A 20473-nucleotide genomic window follows, 5' to 3' on the forward strand; every position below is an offset into this window, starting at 1 on the left:
TCATTTTTAAAAAGTTACATTGTTATCAACTTAAAATTGACTCTACTTGTAAGTTCTATTTCTTAACCTAGTTGACAGGCATTCACGTAATTTTTGTTTATCTATTTTATAGTACTATTAGTGGGGAACCTCTTCTCCACATTCATTACTTTGTTCTGATGATGGGAACTTGAACGGTGAAAGTGGCAATTCTCCATTCCTTTTCTTACCCAGCCCTTAAGAAGTGAGGAAACTTACTTGACTGCCTCAGTGGTGCCTACATCTGGCTAAAGGGTCCCACTTGACTGTGGGTTCAGAATGAGCACACTCATTTTATCAAAATTCCTGAAACCAAATATAACTCAGTTATATAATAAAATTTTGGTACTGATCAATTTCTCTTTAGTGAAAAAGAACAGGGCTGCTTTACTCCAAACCTTACCACCAAGCTACAATAATCAATATAGTATAGTACTGGTGAAAGAACAGACAAATCAATGGAACAGAATATAAAGCCAAGAAATAGACTCACATATGGTCAACTAATTTTTGATATAAGAACAAAGGCTATGCAATGAAGTAAAGATAGTCTTTTCAACAAATGTGCTGAAACAACTGGATATCCATATGCAAAAAAAAAAAATGAATCTGGACAAAAACCTTTCATCCTTCACAAAAATCACCTAGAAATGGGTCATAACCTAAATGTAAAATACAAAACTATAAAACTCCTAGGAGACAAGAAGGGGAAAACCAATATGACCTTGGGTTTGGCAGTGGTTTTTTTTTGTTTTGTTTTGTTTTTTTTTTCTTTTAATACAATATCAAAGGCATAATTCATGAAAGAAAAAATTGATAAAATGAACTTCATAAAATTTAAAACTTCTGTCTACAAAAGAGGTATCAAGAAGGTGAAAAGTCAAGGCACAAACTAGGAGAAAACAACTGCAAATAACATCAAATAAAGGACTATCAGATAATTAAACAATAAGAAAAAGAACAAACATTTTTAAATGGCCAAAAGGTCTGAACGGACACACTTCACAAAAGATATACAGATGGTAAATGGACTTATAAAAAGATGCTTATAATCACATGTCATTAGGGAACTAAAAACTAAAAATCAAAACAGCAATGAGATACCACTACGTGACTCCTAGAATAGCCAAAATTCAAAACATTGACACCAAATGCTGGCAAAGATCTGGAACAACAAGCATCCTCATTTATTGCTGATGAGAATTCAAAATGGTACACAGAGTCTGTCTTTTTCTTACAAAACTAAATATACTCTTGTACTATATAATCTGGCAATCAAACTCTGTGGTATGTATCCAAATGAGTTGAAAAGTTATGTCCATACACAACCTGAACTAGATTTTTATAGCAGTTTTATTCACAATTGCCAGAAAAAATGGAATTAATTAAAATGTCCTTCAGTAGGTGAATGGAGAAGAGAAATAAACCCTGGTACATCCAAACAATAGAATATTATTCTTCTACAACGAAAGAAAAAAACATGTTTTCTTTTTCAGCATCAAAAAAGAAATGGTTATAAAACCATTAAAAAAAAGCCATGGTGGAACCGTAAAGGCATTACATAAACTGAAAGCAGACAAGGTGCAAAAGCTAAGTGGTGTAGGATAACAACTACGAGAAATCCATGGAAAAGGCAACACGATGGAGACGGGGAAAAACATGGGTTTCCAGGGGTGAGGGGGAGTAGATGAACAGGCAGAGCACAGAGGATTTTTAGGGCAGTAAAATTACTCTCCTGATAGTGTTGGTGTATACACATCATACATTTGTCAAACTCCATAGAATGTACACCACCAAGAGTGAACATTAATGTAAACTACGGCCTCAGGCTTATAACACTGTGTCAATGTAGTCTCATCAATTATAACAAATGTATCACTGTGGTGCAGGATTTTGACAGTGGAAGAAGGTGTGTGCATGTGGGGGCTGGGAGTATATGGGAAACTGTTGTACTTTCTGTTTAATTTTGCTGTGACTCAAAAACTGTAAAAAATAAAGTTCACTTTTTTAAAAAAGAGCAAGGCTATTTTTTAACTCTGCCCATTTACCTCTATATCTATATCAATATAATCTATATCCATATGCTAATATACACATGAATATCTCATATACACATATATACAAGTACTTAGATATATACATAAATGTATACATTATATACATTTTTAATGTATGCTTTATTTAAAAATAAAACCTTTTTTAAAATAAGGCTAGAGTGACTTTAAAAGATAAATGATAATTAAAATAAACTGGTAGCAATAGGGAAAAGTGTTATAAAGTAAAACAAAAAAAAAATTTTTTAAGGAGAATATAAGTCTATCAAAGCTTGAGAGGCATCAACAGAATTAGCACAATCAGTGTTTTAGTCAGATCTGACCAGAACACTTTTAGAGGAGGACAAGTTTACGAGAGGGCTCACAGTTTCAGAGGTCTTAGTCCACAGTCCATTCCATTCCTCAAGGCTCGAGGTGAGGCAGAACATCATGGTGGAAGAGTACAGCAGAGGGAAGAGCTCACGTGAGGATCAGGAAGCACACAGAGAGTTCAAGATACAAAACATACCCTGAAGCCATGCCCCCAGTGACCCACCGCCTCACCCCACCTGCCTCCAATTATCACTCAGTTAATCCCATCAGGGATTAATTCACTAACTGGGTTAAGGCTCTCACAACCCAATCACTTCCCCTCTGAAACACCTCCTACTGTCTCACACGTGAATTTTTGGAGGACATCTCACATCCAAACCATCACAAGCAGGAAGCTGGGGAAAGGTGCCCAAGGTCTGGAGTGAGGCCCCTTGTAGGAGACTGTGCCTGCAAGCATGGGAAGTGTGGCAAGAACGCCAGGGGGAAACAAGCGGGGGACCCTGATGCCCACACAACACCAGCAAGCCTTCACCCTTCATCTTTCCTTTCTCCCCCTGCAACAAGACATTCATCGGAGGAAGAGTAGCTTCCATTCCCCTCTTCCCTTTTTACCCATTGGGCTTTCCATTTCTCTATAAAATGACGGTGACATTAACCTCTCTTCCACTGGAAGGCAGATTGATGATAAACTAGCGATTGTGGACTGTGCACCTCATGGGAAGAAGTAGAAGCCAGACCAGATAGTGTGACAGAGAGTATGTGTTGCTCTTATTTTCTTTCATCACACTAACAACTGTAAAGGAAATTATTTCAAAACATAAAGCAACATATCCTCTTTGAATCTTTTATTAATAACCAAAATGCCATGAAATAGAAGAGGAGGGAACCCTCCCAAACTCATTCTATGAAGCCAATATCACCCTGATGCCTAAACCAGACAGAGACACAGTGAGGAAAGAAAATTTCAGACCAATATCCTTAATGAACATTGACGCAAAAATTCTCAACAAAATTTTAGCAAATCGCATACAAAAATATATTAAAAAGATAGTGCACCACGATCAAGTGGGTTTTATCCCAGGGATGCAAGGTTGGTTCAACATCCGGAAATCAATAAATGTCATTCACCATATCAAAAGACTAAAAGTTAAGAATCACATGATTATTTCAATAGATGCAGAAAAAAGCATTCGATAAAATACAGCATCCCTTCATGCTCAAAACACTAGAAAAAATTGGGGTAGTGGGAACATTCCATAACATTGTAAAGGCCATCTATGCTAAGCCCATGGCCCATATCATTCTAAATGGTGAAAAACTGAAAGCATTCCCCCCTAAAAACTGGAACAAGGCAGGGATGCCCTCTTTCACCACTTCTATTCAACACTGTCCTCAAAACTCTAGCCACAGCAATTAGACAGACCAAGGAAATTAAAGGGATATGAATAGGAAAAGAAGAACTCAAACTATCCCTATTTGCTGATGACATGATTATATATTTAGAGGAACCAGGAAATTCCACCAGAAAACTTTTAGAACTCATAAGTCAATTCAGTAAAGTAGCAGGATATAAGATCAATGCTCATGAATCTAATGCATTTTTATACATAAGTGATGAATCTTCAGAAAGAGAAGTTAGGAAAACTACCCCATTCACAATAGCCTCAAAAAAAATAAAATATTTGGGAATCAATCTCACAAAAGAGGTGAAAGACCTCTACAATGAGAACTACAGAACACTAAAGAAAGAAATTAAAGAAAACATTAGAAGATGGAAAGATCCCATGTTCTTGCATAGGCAGAATTAATATTGTCAAAATGGTCATACTACCAAAAGTGCTAAAAGATTCAATGCAATTCCAATTAAAATCCCAATGATGTACCTTACAGAAATACCATCCACATATTGAGAAAACATTCAGCCTTTTGTTTTTTGGGACTGGCTTATTTCACTCAGCAAGATTGCCTCAAATCCTTCCTTTTACTGGCAAATGTCATAAAGTCATTCTTCTTTATCCCTGAGTAATATTCCATTGTGTATATATACACCACAATTTATTTATTCATTCATCTGCTGAAAGGCATGTAGGTTGGTTCCATAGCTTAGCCATTGTGAGTTAAGCTGCTATAAATATTGACGTGACTGCATCACTGTAGTACGCTGATTTTAAGTCCTTTGGGCATATACTGAGGAGTGGGATAACTGAGTCAAATGGTGGTTCCATTTCTGTTTTTTTAGGAATCTCCATACTGCTTCCCACTAATTTGCAGTTCCACCAGCAATATATAAGTGTACCCTTTCCCCACATCTTTGCCAACATTTATTGTTGCTTATATTCTTGATAGTTGCCATTCTGACTGTAGTGAGATGAAAGGTCAGTGTAGTTTCTTTAATTGATAGAAATGTTGCTAGAAAAAATGAACATTTTTCATATATTTGTTGATCATTCATATTTCTTCTGAGAAGTATATGTTTAGTTCCTTTGCCCATTTATCAGTTTGATAATTTGTGGGTTTGGTGTTAAGCTTTTAAAATTATTTGCATATTCTGGAAATCAACACTTTATCTGAGGTATAGGTGGCAAAGATTTTCTCCCATTCTGTTGGCTCTCTCTTCACTAAAGCAATCTCTTAAAAATTGTCTTTCCTCCAATGGAAGCAGCAGCATCTGGCTGCCAGGGCTTCCCTTCTGCCTGGAACCCTCTGCCTCTGCTAACTCCAGATGTTTAGGCCAGGTTCACACAAGCAGAGAGGAAATGTAAAAGTTCTAAGCCTGGGACAGAAAGTCTCCAAACATGAAACCTGACTGGAATTATTTATATAGAAGTTTAAGCAAACATACATGTACGCACATTTAAAATTTACGGTCTTTTTTTTTTTTCTAAATACAAAATTGGTATGTAATCACTGAAAAAAAGTAGAAAATCCAGAGGATAAAGAAAAAAAAAAAAATGGCCCTTCTTTTCCTACCCCAGAGTTAACCATGTTATCACTTTGGTATATATACTTTTAGAGACAGACAGATGCATTTGCCAACCATACACCTGCACATGCTGGTACGGTTTGAATCAGATCTGGGTCCCCCCAGGGTCTGTCATGATTGGAGTCATGGTCACCAGGGTGGCACTGCTGGGAGGGATGGAACCTTTGGGAGGCGGGGCATAGTGGGAGGTCCTAGGTCTTGGGGACATGAAGTAATTCTTCTGAGACACCTTGGTATTTTTCCTGTGACTGGTAATTCTCACAAGAGTGTTATTACAAAAGAAACAATCCTCGCCCCTTCTATTCTTTCTCTCTCCTCCTGGTTCTCTCCTGTAATCATTCTCTTGCTTCCTCACATATTTCCCTCACTGTTACCATCATGATGTGATGCAGTTGAGAACTGAGCCAATGCCAGCATCATGCTCTTGAAACTCCAAAACAACTGTGAGCTATATAAACCTCTTCTTCTCCATAGGTTGTCTGCGTCAGGTATTTTGTAGCAGTAACAAAAAGCTGACTAATACATATACCTACGTATTATAGCTCATTGGAAATGTATTATCTACATAGTCTCACAGGAAGCTTTTCTTCCATTTCACATTTTCTAATATAATTATTACTTGAGTACATAAATTCCCTCTCAGTATAAATCATGATGTATTAAATCAGTCTTTTTTATATATTTAAGTATCCTCTATTATAAGTAGTCCTAAGATATATCTCATACATATCTCAAAATTTTTGTTTGATTCAATAATCTTTATAATAATCTTTATGATTATCATTCACAAATATTCATTAAAAATCTCTCATGCTATAATTGCAGTAGTAGGGCCACAATGTTTCCCTCAAAAAGTTTACAGAAGGGCTGGGATTGGAGCTCAATGGTACAGCACTTGCCTGGCATATATAAAGCACTGAGTTCAATTCTCAGCACTGCATATAAATGAATAAAATAAAGTCCATTGACAACTGGAAAAAAATTTTTTTTAAACTTACAGAAAACAACCTTTCTCCTGTAGTCTTATTTTGTCCTGCCTCCTTGGTTTACCTGCTGATGTCCTGATTTGATACTGGAGCTTGAACCCAGGGAGACTCAACCACTGAGCCACATCCCCAGCCCTTTTTATTTTTTATTTTGAGACAGGGCCTCACTAAGTTGCTTAGGGTCTCACTAAGTTGAGGCTGGCTTTGAACTCACTATCCTCCTGCCTCAGCCTTCCAAAACACTGGGACATGGGCATGTGCAACCCAGCCCAGCAAAATTCCTGATTTCTAATCACTTTCCCTGGCCTGGTTCTTACCTAATCTTTCCCCCAGTACTGCTTTTAACATATGTCATTTCCCATAGTTCAATTAGGTGTATTCCTAACTCCTGGTTCCTGATTGCTCCTCTAGAAAGCCTTTCCCAAACTTTTGGGCCACAGGATCCCTTCACACTCTTAAAAAAAAATTTAAGGTATCTCAGAAGAACTCAAAGAGATTTTGTTGGGGCTGGGGACATAGCTCAGTGGGTAGTGCTTGCCTTGCAAGCACAAGGCCCTGGGTTCAATCCCCAACACTGAAAAAAAAAAAAAAAAAAAAAAAAAAAGAGAGAGAGAGAGATTTTGTTCCATGGACTGTTTCTATCTATAGCACCTGTTACAAATTAGAACTGAGAAATATGCAATATAATAAAATATAAGTATGCGTTTTGTTGGCCAACAAAGAGGTGGCACCATCAAGCTTCAGGTGGTCTCTAGAAAACATTATGTGCTCAAGAAAGAATGAGAGAGGAAAAAGCAAGTAATGTCTTAGAATCATTGTGAAAATAGTTGGATTTTGCATACTCTTCCCATAAGATCTGGAGGAGCCCCTGAGGATACCAAGCTAGGTTCCCACAAGCCTTTATCCCATGACCTCTTGTGTTCACTAATTCATATTACAACCCATTGCTCAGTTGCCATACACTATGATAACCTGGTTCAGAGGTCACACGCAACAAAGTTTCCTAGTTGCCTTTGTTTTCTCCACAAAAAATGACCATGTACCCTGTACCAAAGCCTTTATTCAACTGAGTCAGCATCTCTAGGCTATTTGGAAGTGAAGAAATGTTGTATCACAGACTGCTTAATAAACTTTCTCTGTGAGGGAAAGAAGAGACAGGCAGAATATTGGAAGAACCCTTTTGAACACTGCCACCATCTTCTGTATTAGGGTAAAAGTAGGTAGCTATCTTGTTTTCCTGGCTTTCTTACCTATAAGCCAATGAGAAGAAATATCTGCCTTTAATTTGACAATACTGGTCAAATATATAAAAAGAAAACAAGGGTAATGATGAAGTATGAATTAAAGGTTTTCCAATGTTATTTTAAGTTGCTTTTTGTGTTGCCCCCTGGACAGTCATACTATATATTTAACATGACATTTTGGGTACTGGATTTTTTTCTTTTATATGACCACATAACAGAACCTAACTCCAAACCTAGCCACACAATCAATTTAATTTAACTACTTTCCTTTCAATATTTACCCACATCCAGGCATTTAATTATGCAGATATAATCAGAGTTCAAATTGCATAAGTGAGGCTTCTTGCAACCATCAAATTCTGCTTCATGCAGCATATCTAAACAGAAACAGGAGGACAAGTATCCACAGCCCTATTTCTAAACAGAGCTGAGGCGTCTGTCCTTTAGAAATACTAGTTTAAGAAAACAGTTGAAGCCCACTTATAATTCCAGAATAGGACATTCTCTAAATAAGCTTATTATCTTCCAGTTCTTCATAGCCTTGAGAGTCCCTGGATATGGAAGGCTAACCACCTCCGACTTATCCCATGGAGCATACCCACAGCACCCCAATCCTACAGGAAGACATTAGAGAAGTACTGAGACTCAGTAAGTTCCTAGGGATCCACCATGTTCATTTTTAGGGTATAAATCTCACTTTTCAGAGGTCTTCAACTTTAAAAGGGTAAGCAAGGCTGGAGGAGAACAAGGTAAATGAATCCCTGGTGCCTGGCTAACAGAGGCTGCATCTCTAATTGTGAGAGCTGCTTTTGTTATCCACCTTATTCTTAAAAAGACAGTTTCTAAACCACTTCCAAGCATTTATAAAACAAATACTGCCACTCACCAGCAATGTTTGCTTTCTTCTGAAATTGTGTATTTACCTTGAAAACCACAAGTTATAAACAAGGGCACCTGCTTGAAGAAGATCATGAAACCGCACATTCACTGAGTCAACACCTGGGAAAGTATGGCAGTTAACCTGGGCTTGAATACACAATGAGCAGATAGATCTTTTGTGTAACTTGAAAAAGTTAATGATTGTTAAGCTTTAAGGAGCTATACTATAGAGACTTTCGTAAACTAAATGAAACTTCTGTTAATCTTTTTAATATTCAGAAAGGAGAAAAACAAGGCTCATCTACCATAAACCATAGAAGCACAATCTTGATTCATGCATATTTTCATTTAAAATAATAAATGTGTGTATAACACTCTCCTGTCCACTGAAAATACTTCTATTTATACTACAGTGCATGTAAAAACTGAACTGATTTGACATTTCAATATGCCATTCATATGCCTAACACAGTAAGACTAGAGGGGAAAGGGAAATGGTTTACCTAAAAATAGCTACTATTTGATTCATTGAAAAGTAATTTGAGTGAGCCAAAGTTTCAATTCCACAGTCAATGAGTCTCACTACAATGTGTTCCTGGAAACTATATTATTGAAAAGTACATTTTATATAGGAAATGCTATAGAATAAAATAACTGGGATTACTTTCCTAAAGAATATATAGTTGTTGGACATAGTGGCACATACACCTGCAATTCTAGCTACTTAGAAGGCTGAGGCAGGAGGATCACAACTTCAAGGCCAGCCTGAGCAACTTGGTGAGAACCTATCTCAAAAAAAAAAAAAAAAAAAAGTCAAAATGAATGTAGTACAATGTAGCATGTAGCATAGGTAGAAATACTATAACCCTCTATGTCATTTAGAAGAGCAGCCTATAAAGTTCATTAAAATGCACTTAGTTATACTCTCATAAGGATCATTCTTTTCCCTATAAGTAGAACTGTATCATGTAACTCTCTGAAGAGCTTACCATAGACTTTCCTTTGAAGGCCCAGAGAGGCAAAGTCAGATGAATGAGGTCTTTCCCACACAGACAGGCTTAAAGGTAAAAATTACTCACAGCAATGTAGATTGTGGAGACTTAATCTTTTTTCAGTGAAGTCAAAAGTTTATCTGAGTGAACTCAACTTCTAACCATCTCTTGAATCTTGAGTTGACCAAATTCATCTCTCCTGTATCAGCCATTTCCAGAAGAGCAAATAAATGGAGTTATGTGTTATGTGACCTTCTGAGTTTGAGGAGCATCAGTGACTCATCCTCTTTATTGTGAGGAACATCTGTCATCTGGATGCATCGCTGTGTTTTCTTACATACTTGCCACCTGAAGGAGATTTTCTCTGTTTCCTGATTTTGATATAAATACTCATGTACAGATATTTGTGTGAATTTAGGTTTTCATGGTTCCTTGGTAAATGTTTAAGAGGCTGCTGAGTTATATGGTATGTATATGTGAGACCGTCTAATAAATGGACAACTGTTTTTCGAGGTGCTGCTGCACTTTGTGTACCAACAGAAATGTATGAGGGTCCTAGCTGATAAATTTGATAATGGACTCATTCAATGCCTTACGATAAAAATCAAATGTCTCAGCATGGCATACAAGGCTGCTAGGTATCAGGACCCTCCTTTCAGCTCATCTCTGCCACTCTTCCACAATCTCCCAAGCTTTTAACACATCTTCAAAGCCACAACCACAAACCAGTCATGCTAATTCACACCTCAGTGCCCCAACCAGTAATGTCTCTCTCCTTAACCTCCTCCTCTCTACCGGGTTAATAATGCTAACTTTCCCAGTTTACCTCCATTCTTCTTCTGAATCCCAAAGCCAGTGGAATTTCGCCCCTTGGGTTTACAGGCAGTAGAGATAGTGGCTAAGGATCTAGACTGCAATCATGGCTTTCCTTCCTCTTAGATGTATGACTTTGAACAAGTTACTGAGTCTCTCTTTCCCTTAGTTTCCTCATCTATAAAGTGGGATATGACAGAGAATGCTATCCCCTCCCCATACCCACCCTCTACTTCCTTTGAACAGTTTTGGCTGGCACTTGGCCAGCCCCCAACCACCAGGCTCCTCAGTCTCCTTGCAACAATATGTAGACAGATATGTGTATTTGTCTCCATGGCTGCCGTAAGAACTCACCACAAAATTGATGGCTTAACACAACATAAATAAATACTATAGTAGTTATGGAGGCCAGAGATCCACAGTCAAGATGCTGGTAGGGCCATGTTCCCTCTGAAGGTTCTAGAAGAGAATGCTATCTTGCTTCTCCCAGCTCTGGTGACTCCAGGTATTCCCAGCTTATGTCAGCAAAATTCCATGCTGCACCTCCGTCTTCACAAGGCCTTCCCTCTTGTTTGCTTCTCCTCTTCTAAGAACACTTGTCATTGGACGTAGGGCCCACCTGGGTAATCCAGGGTGATCTCATCCTAAAATTCTTAATTACAACTGCAAAGACCATGTTTCCAAATAAGGTCACACTCATAGGATTTGGACATTAGGACACAGACATGTGTTTTATAGAACTACCATTCAATCCAATATACTTTATGCCTATGAGATATGAATGGGAGTGATATATGATATTCCATGTATCTTCCTGAAAAAAAGAATCCACTTTTCCTGGACTCATCTTACCTCTTTTCTGCTGACTGGGAAATGATGACTACTAGAGCAACTTTGAAAGCCCTGTGTTGATACTGATACTAGCTGGTCCTGGGTCACTCACACAGGAACTACTGAGTGAAAGACAAATAAGCTTCTAACTCATTGGGCTTTGCCTTATTTTGTTTTTTGGTATTTTTTTGTTTGTTTGTTGAATTTCTGTGATAGCATCTTGTATACAGAGACAATATTTTAATAAATATGCTTTATAGGTTATATGATAATTAAGTAGATTAATAAAATATAAAGCAGTTAGAGCATTGCCTGACATATAGTAAAGCTAACATAAACATGAGTTATTAGCAGCAGAGGCAGTAAAGAACATTTTGTCACATTCCATTATCATGGATTTACTTGTGTATCACTTGCAAAAGACTAAATGTACTGAAATAATGGCTGGTGCTTTAATCTATATTATACTCTAAAGAATACCAAACATTCCATTGCTTTTTAAAGAAGAATGCACTGTAGCTTTGCACCTCAATTATTACCCTAAAAACTACTGTCATGAAAAGGTACATCTTGGGCCTGGAAAGTAAGTCTGTGTGTCCCTTCTCCTCAGGTACAAGTCATTCTGGTCATACACTATCTTAATGAAGAAGATTTCCTCATCACTCAAAACAGGAAATTAAAATCTCCATCCTCCCATAATACCTTCACCATATCTTTTTATTTAGCCCTTATCTCTTTCTACCATGAGTTACAATTATATATATACACATCTTATCTCCCTCATTAGATTATAAATTCCTTGAGAGCAGCTTTTATTTCTTACTCATCTGGACTGTAACAACTGGTCCACACACTTCACTGCACACAGTGTACATTCAATAAACCTCTGCTGAATGAATCCACAATCTTTTTTTTTATTATTATAAACAAATGGGATACATGTCGTTTCTCTGTTTGTACATGGAGTCAAGGCATACCATTTGTGTAATCATAAATTTACATAGGGTAATGTTGTTCGATTCATTCTGTTATTTTTTCCCTTCCCCCCCACCTCCCCCACCCCTTTCCCCTCTATACAGTCCTTCCTTCCTCCATTCTTACCACCCTCCTTAACCCTAATTCTAAACCTAACCCTAACCCTAACACTAACCCCTCCCACCCCCCATTTTATGTCCTCATCCACAATCTTATAGAGTTGAACACCAACAGCTTCAAACAAGCCTACCTCCCATATACTGGTTGTATGACCTTGAGCAAGTACTTCACTTTCCAAAAGTTTATATTTGTAAAATGACACTAGTAAGGATTAAATATGGCAAAAAGAGAAAGACCACCATAAGCAGCAGGAGGACACAGTGGGGAAGCCTATAATCCCAGTGGCTCAGGAGGCTGAGGCAGGAGGATCACAAGTTCAAAACTAGCCTCAGCAACTTAGGCCCTAAGCAACTTAGTGAGACCCAGTCTCCAATAAAATTTTATAAAAAAAAGGGCTGGGTGTGTGGCTTGGTGGTAAAATGCCCCTGGATTCAATCCCTGGTACCAAAAAAAAAAATCATAAGCAATCAAGTTGAAGAATTTCAAAATGGAGGGCTTTCTATTCGTGAAAAGAGTAATAGCTACTGGATTAACATACAGTAAAACAATATTTATACATTGCTTACAAAGAATTTGAACTACAAATTTCATATACAACATGAGAAAGGGTTTTTTTTTACATATGAGTCTGCATTCATGAAATCAGTCCATGGGTACATGAATGATAAGGGAAGGAGCCGGAGAGTTTTCTTACCCCCAATAAACCACCAAACCACAGGAACCACGTTTGTTAATTTTCTGCCCCTCACTTCTTACTATTAAAAAGGAAATTAAACCTCACAGTCATAGTCACAAATCATTAAAGTTTAAACATCATATTTTAGACACATAAATAATTTTGTGAATTGTTATAAATTGCTTTGAGGAGCAATTGATGAGTCTTTCAAAAGCGATCCTGCTTTATCACTCAGAAACACTCTCCAACAGAGACTGAAGTATTTTAAAGTACAAGAACTTTAAAACCCTGACTAATTCAAAAGGAGAAGCAAAGAGGCAGGGCAATCTGTTTTCGCCTCACCCTTCAGCCCTTCTCCAAAGCTTCACAGAGAAGAGCAAACTTATTATCCAATTTCCATGCCACTTCAGAGTTTAATAGTAGGGTGTTAGCAGTAGAGGGTTATTACCTGATGACTTACCACAAACACCCAGGACTTACAGGGGTAGTACCATTCAACTGAAGAATTTTAAAGGTTTTTAATAAAAATCATGTAGTTGTTGGCTTGGAAATCCATTGCAAATTTCTAAAGTTCTTTGAGCAGCAAATGACTACATCTGTAGTATGGACTGTCTAAAAACTCAAGGTGAGTAAGAGAACCCTGCTCAGGACTTGGGCTGCAAATGTGGCCTCCAAAAGTGACAAGAGTTCTCATCAGAATAAACTCAACTGTACTATGTTTAGTTCCTTCTACAGGGCTAGGAGTTAAATTGACAAACAGGAGCCTAACCAGAAGACAAACAAGGCAGTCTGAGGAAGACTAATGAAATCCCAGAAGAATCTGTGGTTGGCAAGAAGTAAAAGAACTGAAAAGAATTAAGACTTAGAAGAAAAGACCTGTGGGAATATGATCAGTCTAGGCAAATATTTAAATGGTAATGGTGTGGAAGGATTAGATTTAATCTATGTTTCTTTATAGAATCAACAAGTAGAATTTATGGGAGGGCATAATTCAATAGATAGAATGGTATAGTGGTTAAAAACAAACAACTCTGGGGTCATAAAACTTGGTTTTAATCTCAGCTCTGCCACTAATGAATTCGGCAACCTTAAGATGGTTGCATGACCTCTTTATACATATATTTCTCTATTGAAAAATTAGAGTAGCAGCAGCTTCTACTTCAAGGGGTTATTGGAATGACTAAGTAATAATGCATAGAAAGCCCCAGTAACAGCATATCATGTATCAAATGCTCAATATTAGTTGATTTCAAATCTGAAATAGTTGGTCTTCATAAAAAAAAAAAAAAAAAAAAAAGAAAAAATTACACTAATGCCAAATCTGAAGAAATTCAATACAGTAATTGGTAAGCTGGTAAAGAAGATATTTATAACCAGTTTATAGGGGGAAATCACCATTAAATCACATTTCCAATTATATAAAAAGTCAAAGCAAATACTTAGCAAGAACTCTTCTTCATTTATGCACCTGAGTGTATGACCTTCAGGAACGAAAGAAGAGGTGAGGCCTGCCTTCTAAAGGGCTTCCCTGAAGCCAAGCACAGTGGCACACATCTGTAATCCCAGCTACCTGGGAGGCTGAGGCAGGAGGATAACAAGTTTGAGGTTAACCTGGGGAATTCAGCAAGAACCTATCTCAACATAAAATAAAAAGGGCTGGGATCTAGCTCAGTGATGGAGTACTTGCCTGGCGTGCCTGAGGCCATAGATTCCATCCCAGTACCCCCCCAACACACACACACACACACACACACACACACAATGGTTTCCTAAATTACCTGAAAAGGAGGAATTGGGTTAAAGAAATGATCTTGTGGATCTTCCCTCAAGTCTCTGACCTCACCACCTACTTTTACACTGCACAGAAAAGAAATTCTTCATTTTAGTCCCAATTCCTGAAGTACTCTGACCTACTCATGCAAAAGAACTTGCTGCTTGCCAGAAGTGGCCCTGCAGTAAGTTGGGGGATTATGATTGTGTCAAATGATTACAGAATCGCAGAGTTGGAACTTTCTAGGCTAAAGGTACAATGCTGGGGAGAATGCACTCAACCAAGAGAAGGGGTTGTCATCTCTTCCCTCAGTCTCCTGGGGACTGGCTCCCTGGCTTCTCCATGGCCTCTGTGTTTTTATCCTCCTCAGGGTCAGAGAAGGAAATGTAAATTTCTCTTGCCTTGATGTAAGTCAGCTTCTTCTCCTAACAGAAAAGCCATTATGCATTAACAAGCAGAGACTTTTGGAAAAAAGTCTTGAAGACTTTTTTGAAGAAGTTGTTTTGGGAGAATACAGAAGTATAAGAAGGGTCTAGGGAAGAAAAAAAAAGCCAAAAAACATAAAAGAAACTAAAATAACTGCCATAATTTAGGATGAGGAAGAAAGGTTAAGTTGTATATCAAAAAATAAGACCAGTGATAAATCATGTTGCTCTTACGCACCTCCTGATACAACGCAGGCAGGGCACTTAACCTCTCTGGTATCCTTCTTAAAACCTTAACTCCAGTCCAATCCTAACAACACCACCAGAAAAACGCGATCCGAGGGACAGACTGAAGAACCTTACCAGTACTCTTCAGAAGTGTCAAGGTCATGCAAAACAAAACAAAACAAGAAATAGAAAGTGTCACAAACCAAAACAGACTAAGGAGACATGATGCCATGATGCAGCATGGGATCCAAGAAAAACTAGAAATGTGAAAAAACTGCCTTGATCAAAATAAAGTCAGGAATTTAGTCCTAGTAATATACAAATGTAATTTCTTAATTTTGACAGAGGTCCCTTAGTAATATGAGATACAAATACTGAAGGAAACTGGGTACAAGGGAATTCTCTACCCTGCCTTTCCAACTCTAAGGTACATCCAAGTTGATTCCAAAGTTTCAAGTTTATTATTTAAAACTAGAGAATATCTGAGCACTAAAGGAATTATATTCACTTAATGCCACTATACTTCTGTTTATATTATTTTCATTGTGTGGTTTCTATTGAAAAACAGCTGTCCATCAGGTTTTTAAATAACCCTTTGGAAATTGTGTATTTGTTAGAACTTGGTTTTCTCTGTTCATTAAGTGAAGCACAGTCAAAAGAAGACTCTACCACACAACTGTGTGTATTTGGGAGAATCACTATAACTTATTTGGAACTTTGGAACCTCACTCAAAAAATTGGAGGAGTTGTACTGATGTACTTTTAATTGCTTCAACACTAAAATGCTACAACTCACTTGAACAAGTCATAGCATGAGTATAAAAAAACAAAAATATTTTTTAATTAATTTAAGAATGTCATGTGTCTGGCTGAGGCAAGAGGAACTGAGGTGCAGCTGAACTTCTGATACGCTATTGTTTTTCATGTGATCTAAAAAGTAACAATAAGGAAGGGTGCTCTGGAAACTTGGCAGAGGAGTCTGGAAATGCTGGGATGGTGACTCTGGGAGGCAGCTGAATGAACAGCAATGGCTTTTAAAGGCAAAGGGAACAGGGAAAGTGTAATCAGGTATAAAATGGTGTAACACAAGAGCTGTAAAGGATCAGCAACAGGTGAGGATGAAGCAGTCTGGAAAACAATATTGGTGCCTGGCCAGTGGGGCTGTAAGAAGACCAGGTCAGAGGTCACCCTTTCTCTTCTGGGGCTCCGCAGGGATTGGGTTCAGTGACTCTTGGGAGGAGAGTTGAGCTTTAAGATAAAAGGGAACTCTGGGTCCCCAATAGGAAAGGAACTTCCTTTTCCACTAATAAATGGAATAAGCCAAATGATTTAGTCTTAAACTAGAAATAGAAAATGAGAGCAAACCAGCAAGGGTAATGACCTAAAGCATTAGGTTACAGGAAAAGCCAGGGTTTGGGCCAAGGGATGAAGCGCCTGAAACAATGATTCATAATTTGAACGAGTGCCCACTGAATAATATGAGACCAAATATCTGAATGTATTTACCTCTTGAGTATGGAACTGTTACCTCAGGGTTCCCTCACATACTCTAAAATAATCTTTGCACTTTAAAACAATTTACTTTAATGGGAAAGAGGAAAAGAGAAATGGCAGCCCCAAACCCTAACGTTTATCTTTGAAAGATTAATTATTCCTGACCCCCAAAGGAATAAGGCTGCCCAGGCTCCTGGCAGTGAAATATGGGGCACCCCTGGGAACCAAGTTTTATCACATGATCACAGGGAAAGGTTGGATGTCTCATCCCAAAGTATCTAATGGCCCCTTTCGGGGGCGGCCTACTAAGGGTAAAGCTCCATGTCTGGGAAATGCAAAAATAATAAAATAAAATAAAACTCTGCCCTGGAAGAGGTTATAATTTAAGGGTAGAGTCAAATATTTTTAATGAAAATACATTATGCCTTTCTATTGTTAGTTATCATTTGTATAATGACCTAAACGCTTTTACATACACTTGCTCTGGAAAGATTTCAAGGCTCACAAAACCTTATGTCCTCGGAGGCTCAAAATGGTTAGGTGGCCCACCTAAGAGGACATCGCCATTGAATAGCACAGTCAAAACCTGAACCTCATGCTTTTTCCTATTACAAATACAGTGTTGTCCCAGTTTGCTTTTAAAACTTTTCTCTTTTGTTTTTAATGCTGTACAGTTCACAAGGGAGTACCTTCCTGTGGATTTGGTTGCATTTATCATTACTACTTTGAATACAATGTGATCTTTCCATCAGGAGAATACTTTTTCCTCTGGTTTATCTAAGTTCTCACCCATATCCATTCACAAGTTGTCTCTCTCCCTTTCTCTCTAATCTCCCCTAGAATTCAGCTGGATGCTGCTGGATCTTCTCTATGGTCCTATCTTCCTATTTTCCTTCTTCCTGTCTCTCTCTTTTACATACTGGGTGACTTCCTCAGATCTCTTTTTCCAGAGCGCTAATTCTCTTCTCAGCTTTACATAACATGCTAGTTCATGCTTTTTAAAATCTATCTCACCTCCATTCCTACTCTCTGTTCTTCCATGAGGGTTTCTCTGCCCTCTTTTACCTCTTCAGTTTTTTCACACATACTTGCTACAGAGTTTCTGGCAGGCTATTCTTCAGTGCTGGTAGCCTATCTATGGTCATTTTACTGTGAGACATCTATTACAAGGCCTCATTGGCCCAGGATTGAGGAGTGTTCCTACTGAAAAGTTTTACAAGTGTTTCCAGTGGGCAGTTGGGCAGTTCACCTTTCAAAGCCTGTTTTATGTTTTCTCCCCTTGGGGAGAAATTTAGATTTTATCCAAAATGATGAGTTTAACTGAAAGGACACTGATTGCATATATCACTCTCTCTACAAGGTTCTAAGTTTAGGGAAAGAGAAATATTCTCATAAAAAGATACTACATGTAAAGCACCTACCATAGAGAATGAAACACAGTAACTGTTTACCAAATGTTAACTATCTCTCCTACCCAGTGCATTGACAGCACATCTTCACTTGAGTATTTGGCTCTAAAGAATCCTTTCCACTCTGCAGTTTTTTTTAATTGTTTATTAAAGCTGATTTCTATCATTGTAAGAATGAATGCATGCAGAGTGTTCAAGATAAAATGCCGCTTTAAATTTATTTTTATCCTTATAAGGATATACAAATTATGAAATATCTTTGAGCAAGCTTTTAATTACTGATATTAATTTTCTAGGATTCTTTACAGATTCCATTAGTCCTTTTGTAACAGCTGAGTTATAATCAATCTCCTACTAGACCAATTTCTCAGTTAAAGAGATTATCAAGCTACTTCTAAGATTGCTTAGAAAAGATTTCTAAGATAATTGTTAGTTATGATACACCATCCAGAGTGTATTTAGAAGCCAAACTAAAGCATCACTGTCACACTCCTGAATACTTTACAAAGATAAATTAACCAGCTGACAATGAAGCACTCTAACATTTATAACTGCCACAGAAATATATAAATAAATATTATTTGGCTGCATTTACTGGCTTGAAAAATTGTCTTTCACAGTTAATTACCATGATTTCCTTTCAACAGATAGACTATTGTCCAGCAAAACAAAAATTGAAATTATTCTTTCATTATAAATCCTTCAGTGTATGAAAGAAAAACAATGGGTACATTTTTAAAAGAACTTTCGGTGGTATTTGAAAGTTCCACACTGAATAAAGTTTTCACATTACTTATTTTTAACACAAAAACAATCTGCTCTCTTAGGTCATGTAATAAAACATATAATTTTTTTTACCTCTGAACTTCTTGGGAGGATTGGCAAGGTCCCCTGCCTCTGGGTGCACCACACATCTGTCATCCACTAACCTACAAGGAAAAGCATGTTTACACTGTTAATGTCGTCATATTCATAGACCACAGGCTGTACAAGGACACTGCATAAATATTTACAGAGTGTCAACAGCTTCACTAAGAAACTTTTTAATAACCATGGATTTATGAAAAGATTTATTTTTAAGGATTCATTAAAACAAGGTTTATGAAACTGAAAAATAGAAAATATTGTCAAGTAGTAGGATACTAGTTAGATAAATCATGACAAACCATGGAACACCATAGAGCTTCCTAAAATTCTAATGAAAGGTACTGGCCTCCAAAATGCCTATAAATCATTGTGAAAATAAGTGATAACCAACCAATATGATATCACATGTGCTTAAACATATGCATGCACACACACACACACACACACACACACAATACATATACATGTAACAGAAGGAACACAGCAAAATATCAAGAGTGGTCAGACCACCAATGGCTTTTACTTTCCTCTCTTTCCTCTGTGTGTATATCAACAAGGAATCCCACCCAGGCTTCTGAAGCGACCATGGAGCAGGTGGCTATGACTACTCATCCTGTATTCAAACTCTGGCTCGCCCACTTCCTACTTAGAACTCTGGGACTCATTCTTTTCTTTTTTTTTTCTTTTTTTTATTTAATTATTTATTCATTTTTTAATTTTTTACAGACTGCATTTTGATTCATTGTACACAAATGGGGTACATCATTTCGTTTCTATGGTTGTACACCATGTAGATTCATACCATTCGTGTAATCATACATGTACATAGGGTAATGATGTCTGTCTCATTCCACCATTTTTCAGACCCCCTTCCCTCTCATTTCCTTCTACATAATTTAAAGTTCCTCCATTCTTCTCTCACTCCCCCCACCCCCCACCGGCATTATATATCATTCTTTACTTATCAGGGAAAACATTCAACCTTTGGTTTTTTGAGATTGGCTTATTTCACTTAGCATGATATTCTCCAATTCCATCCATTTATTTTCAAATGCCATCATATTATTATTCTTTATGACTGAATAATATTTTATTGTGTATATATACCACAGTTTCTTTATCCATTCATCTGTTGAAGGGCATCTAGGTTGGTTCCATAATCGAGCTATTGTGAACTGAGCTGCTATAAACATTGATGTGGCTGTGTTACTATAATATGCTGATTTTAAGTCCTTTGGGTATAAACTGAGGAGTGGGATGACTGGATCAAAAGGTGGGTCTATTCCAAGTTTTCTGAGGATTCTCCACACTGCTTTCCAGAGTGGCTGCACCAATTTGCAACTCCACCAGCAAAGTAAAAGTGTGCCCTTTTCCCCACATCCGTGCCAACATCTAT

The 20473-nt window shown here is 37.5% G+C and overlaps 1 protein-coding gene across 1 annotated transcript in view; it reads right to left on the reverse strand.

Moving 5' to 3' along the window:
* ITPR2 (inositol 1,4,5-trisphosphate receptor type 2) overlaps positions 1-20473 on the reverse strand; it is a 525070-nt gene that overhangs the window by 462812 nt on the left and 41785 nt on the right. Inside the window, exon 2 of the mRNA XM_079139251.1 lies at positions 19069-19139. Within this exon, the coding sequence (XP_078995377.1) occupies positions 19069-19139 (71 nt within the window). The remainder of the gene's footprint in view (positions 1-19068; positions 19140-20473) is intronic.

The sequence above is a fragment of the Sciurus vulgaris genome (assembly GCF_902686455.1).
Source record: "Sciurus vulgaris genome assembly, chromosome: 5".
Taxonomy (NCBI): domain Eukaryota; kingdom Metazoa; phylum Chordata; class Mammalia; order Rodentia; family Sciuridae; genus Sciurus; species Sciurus vulgaris.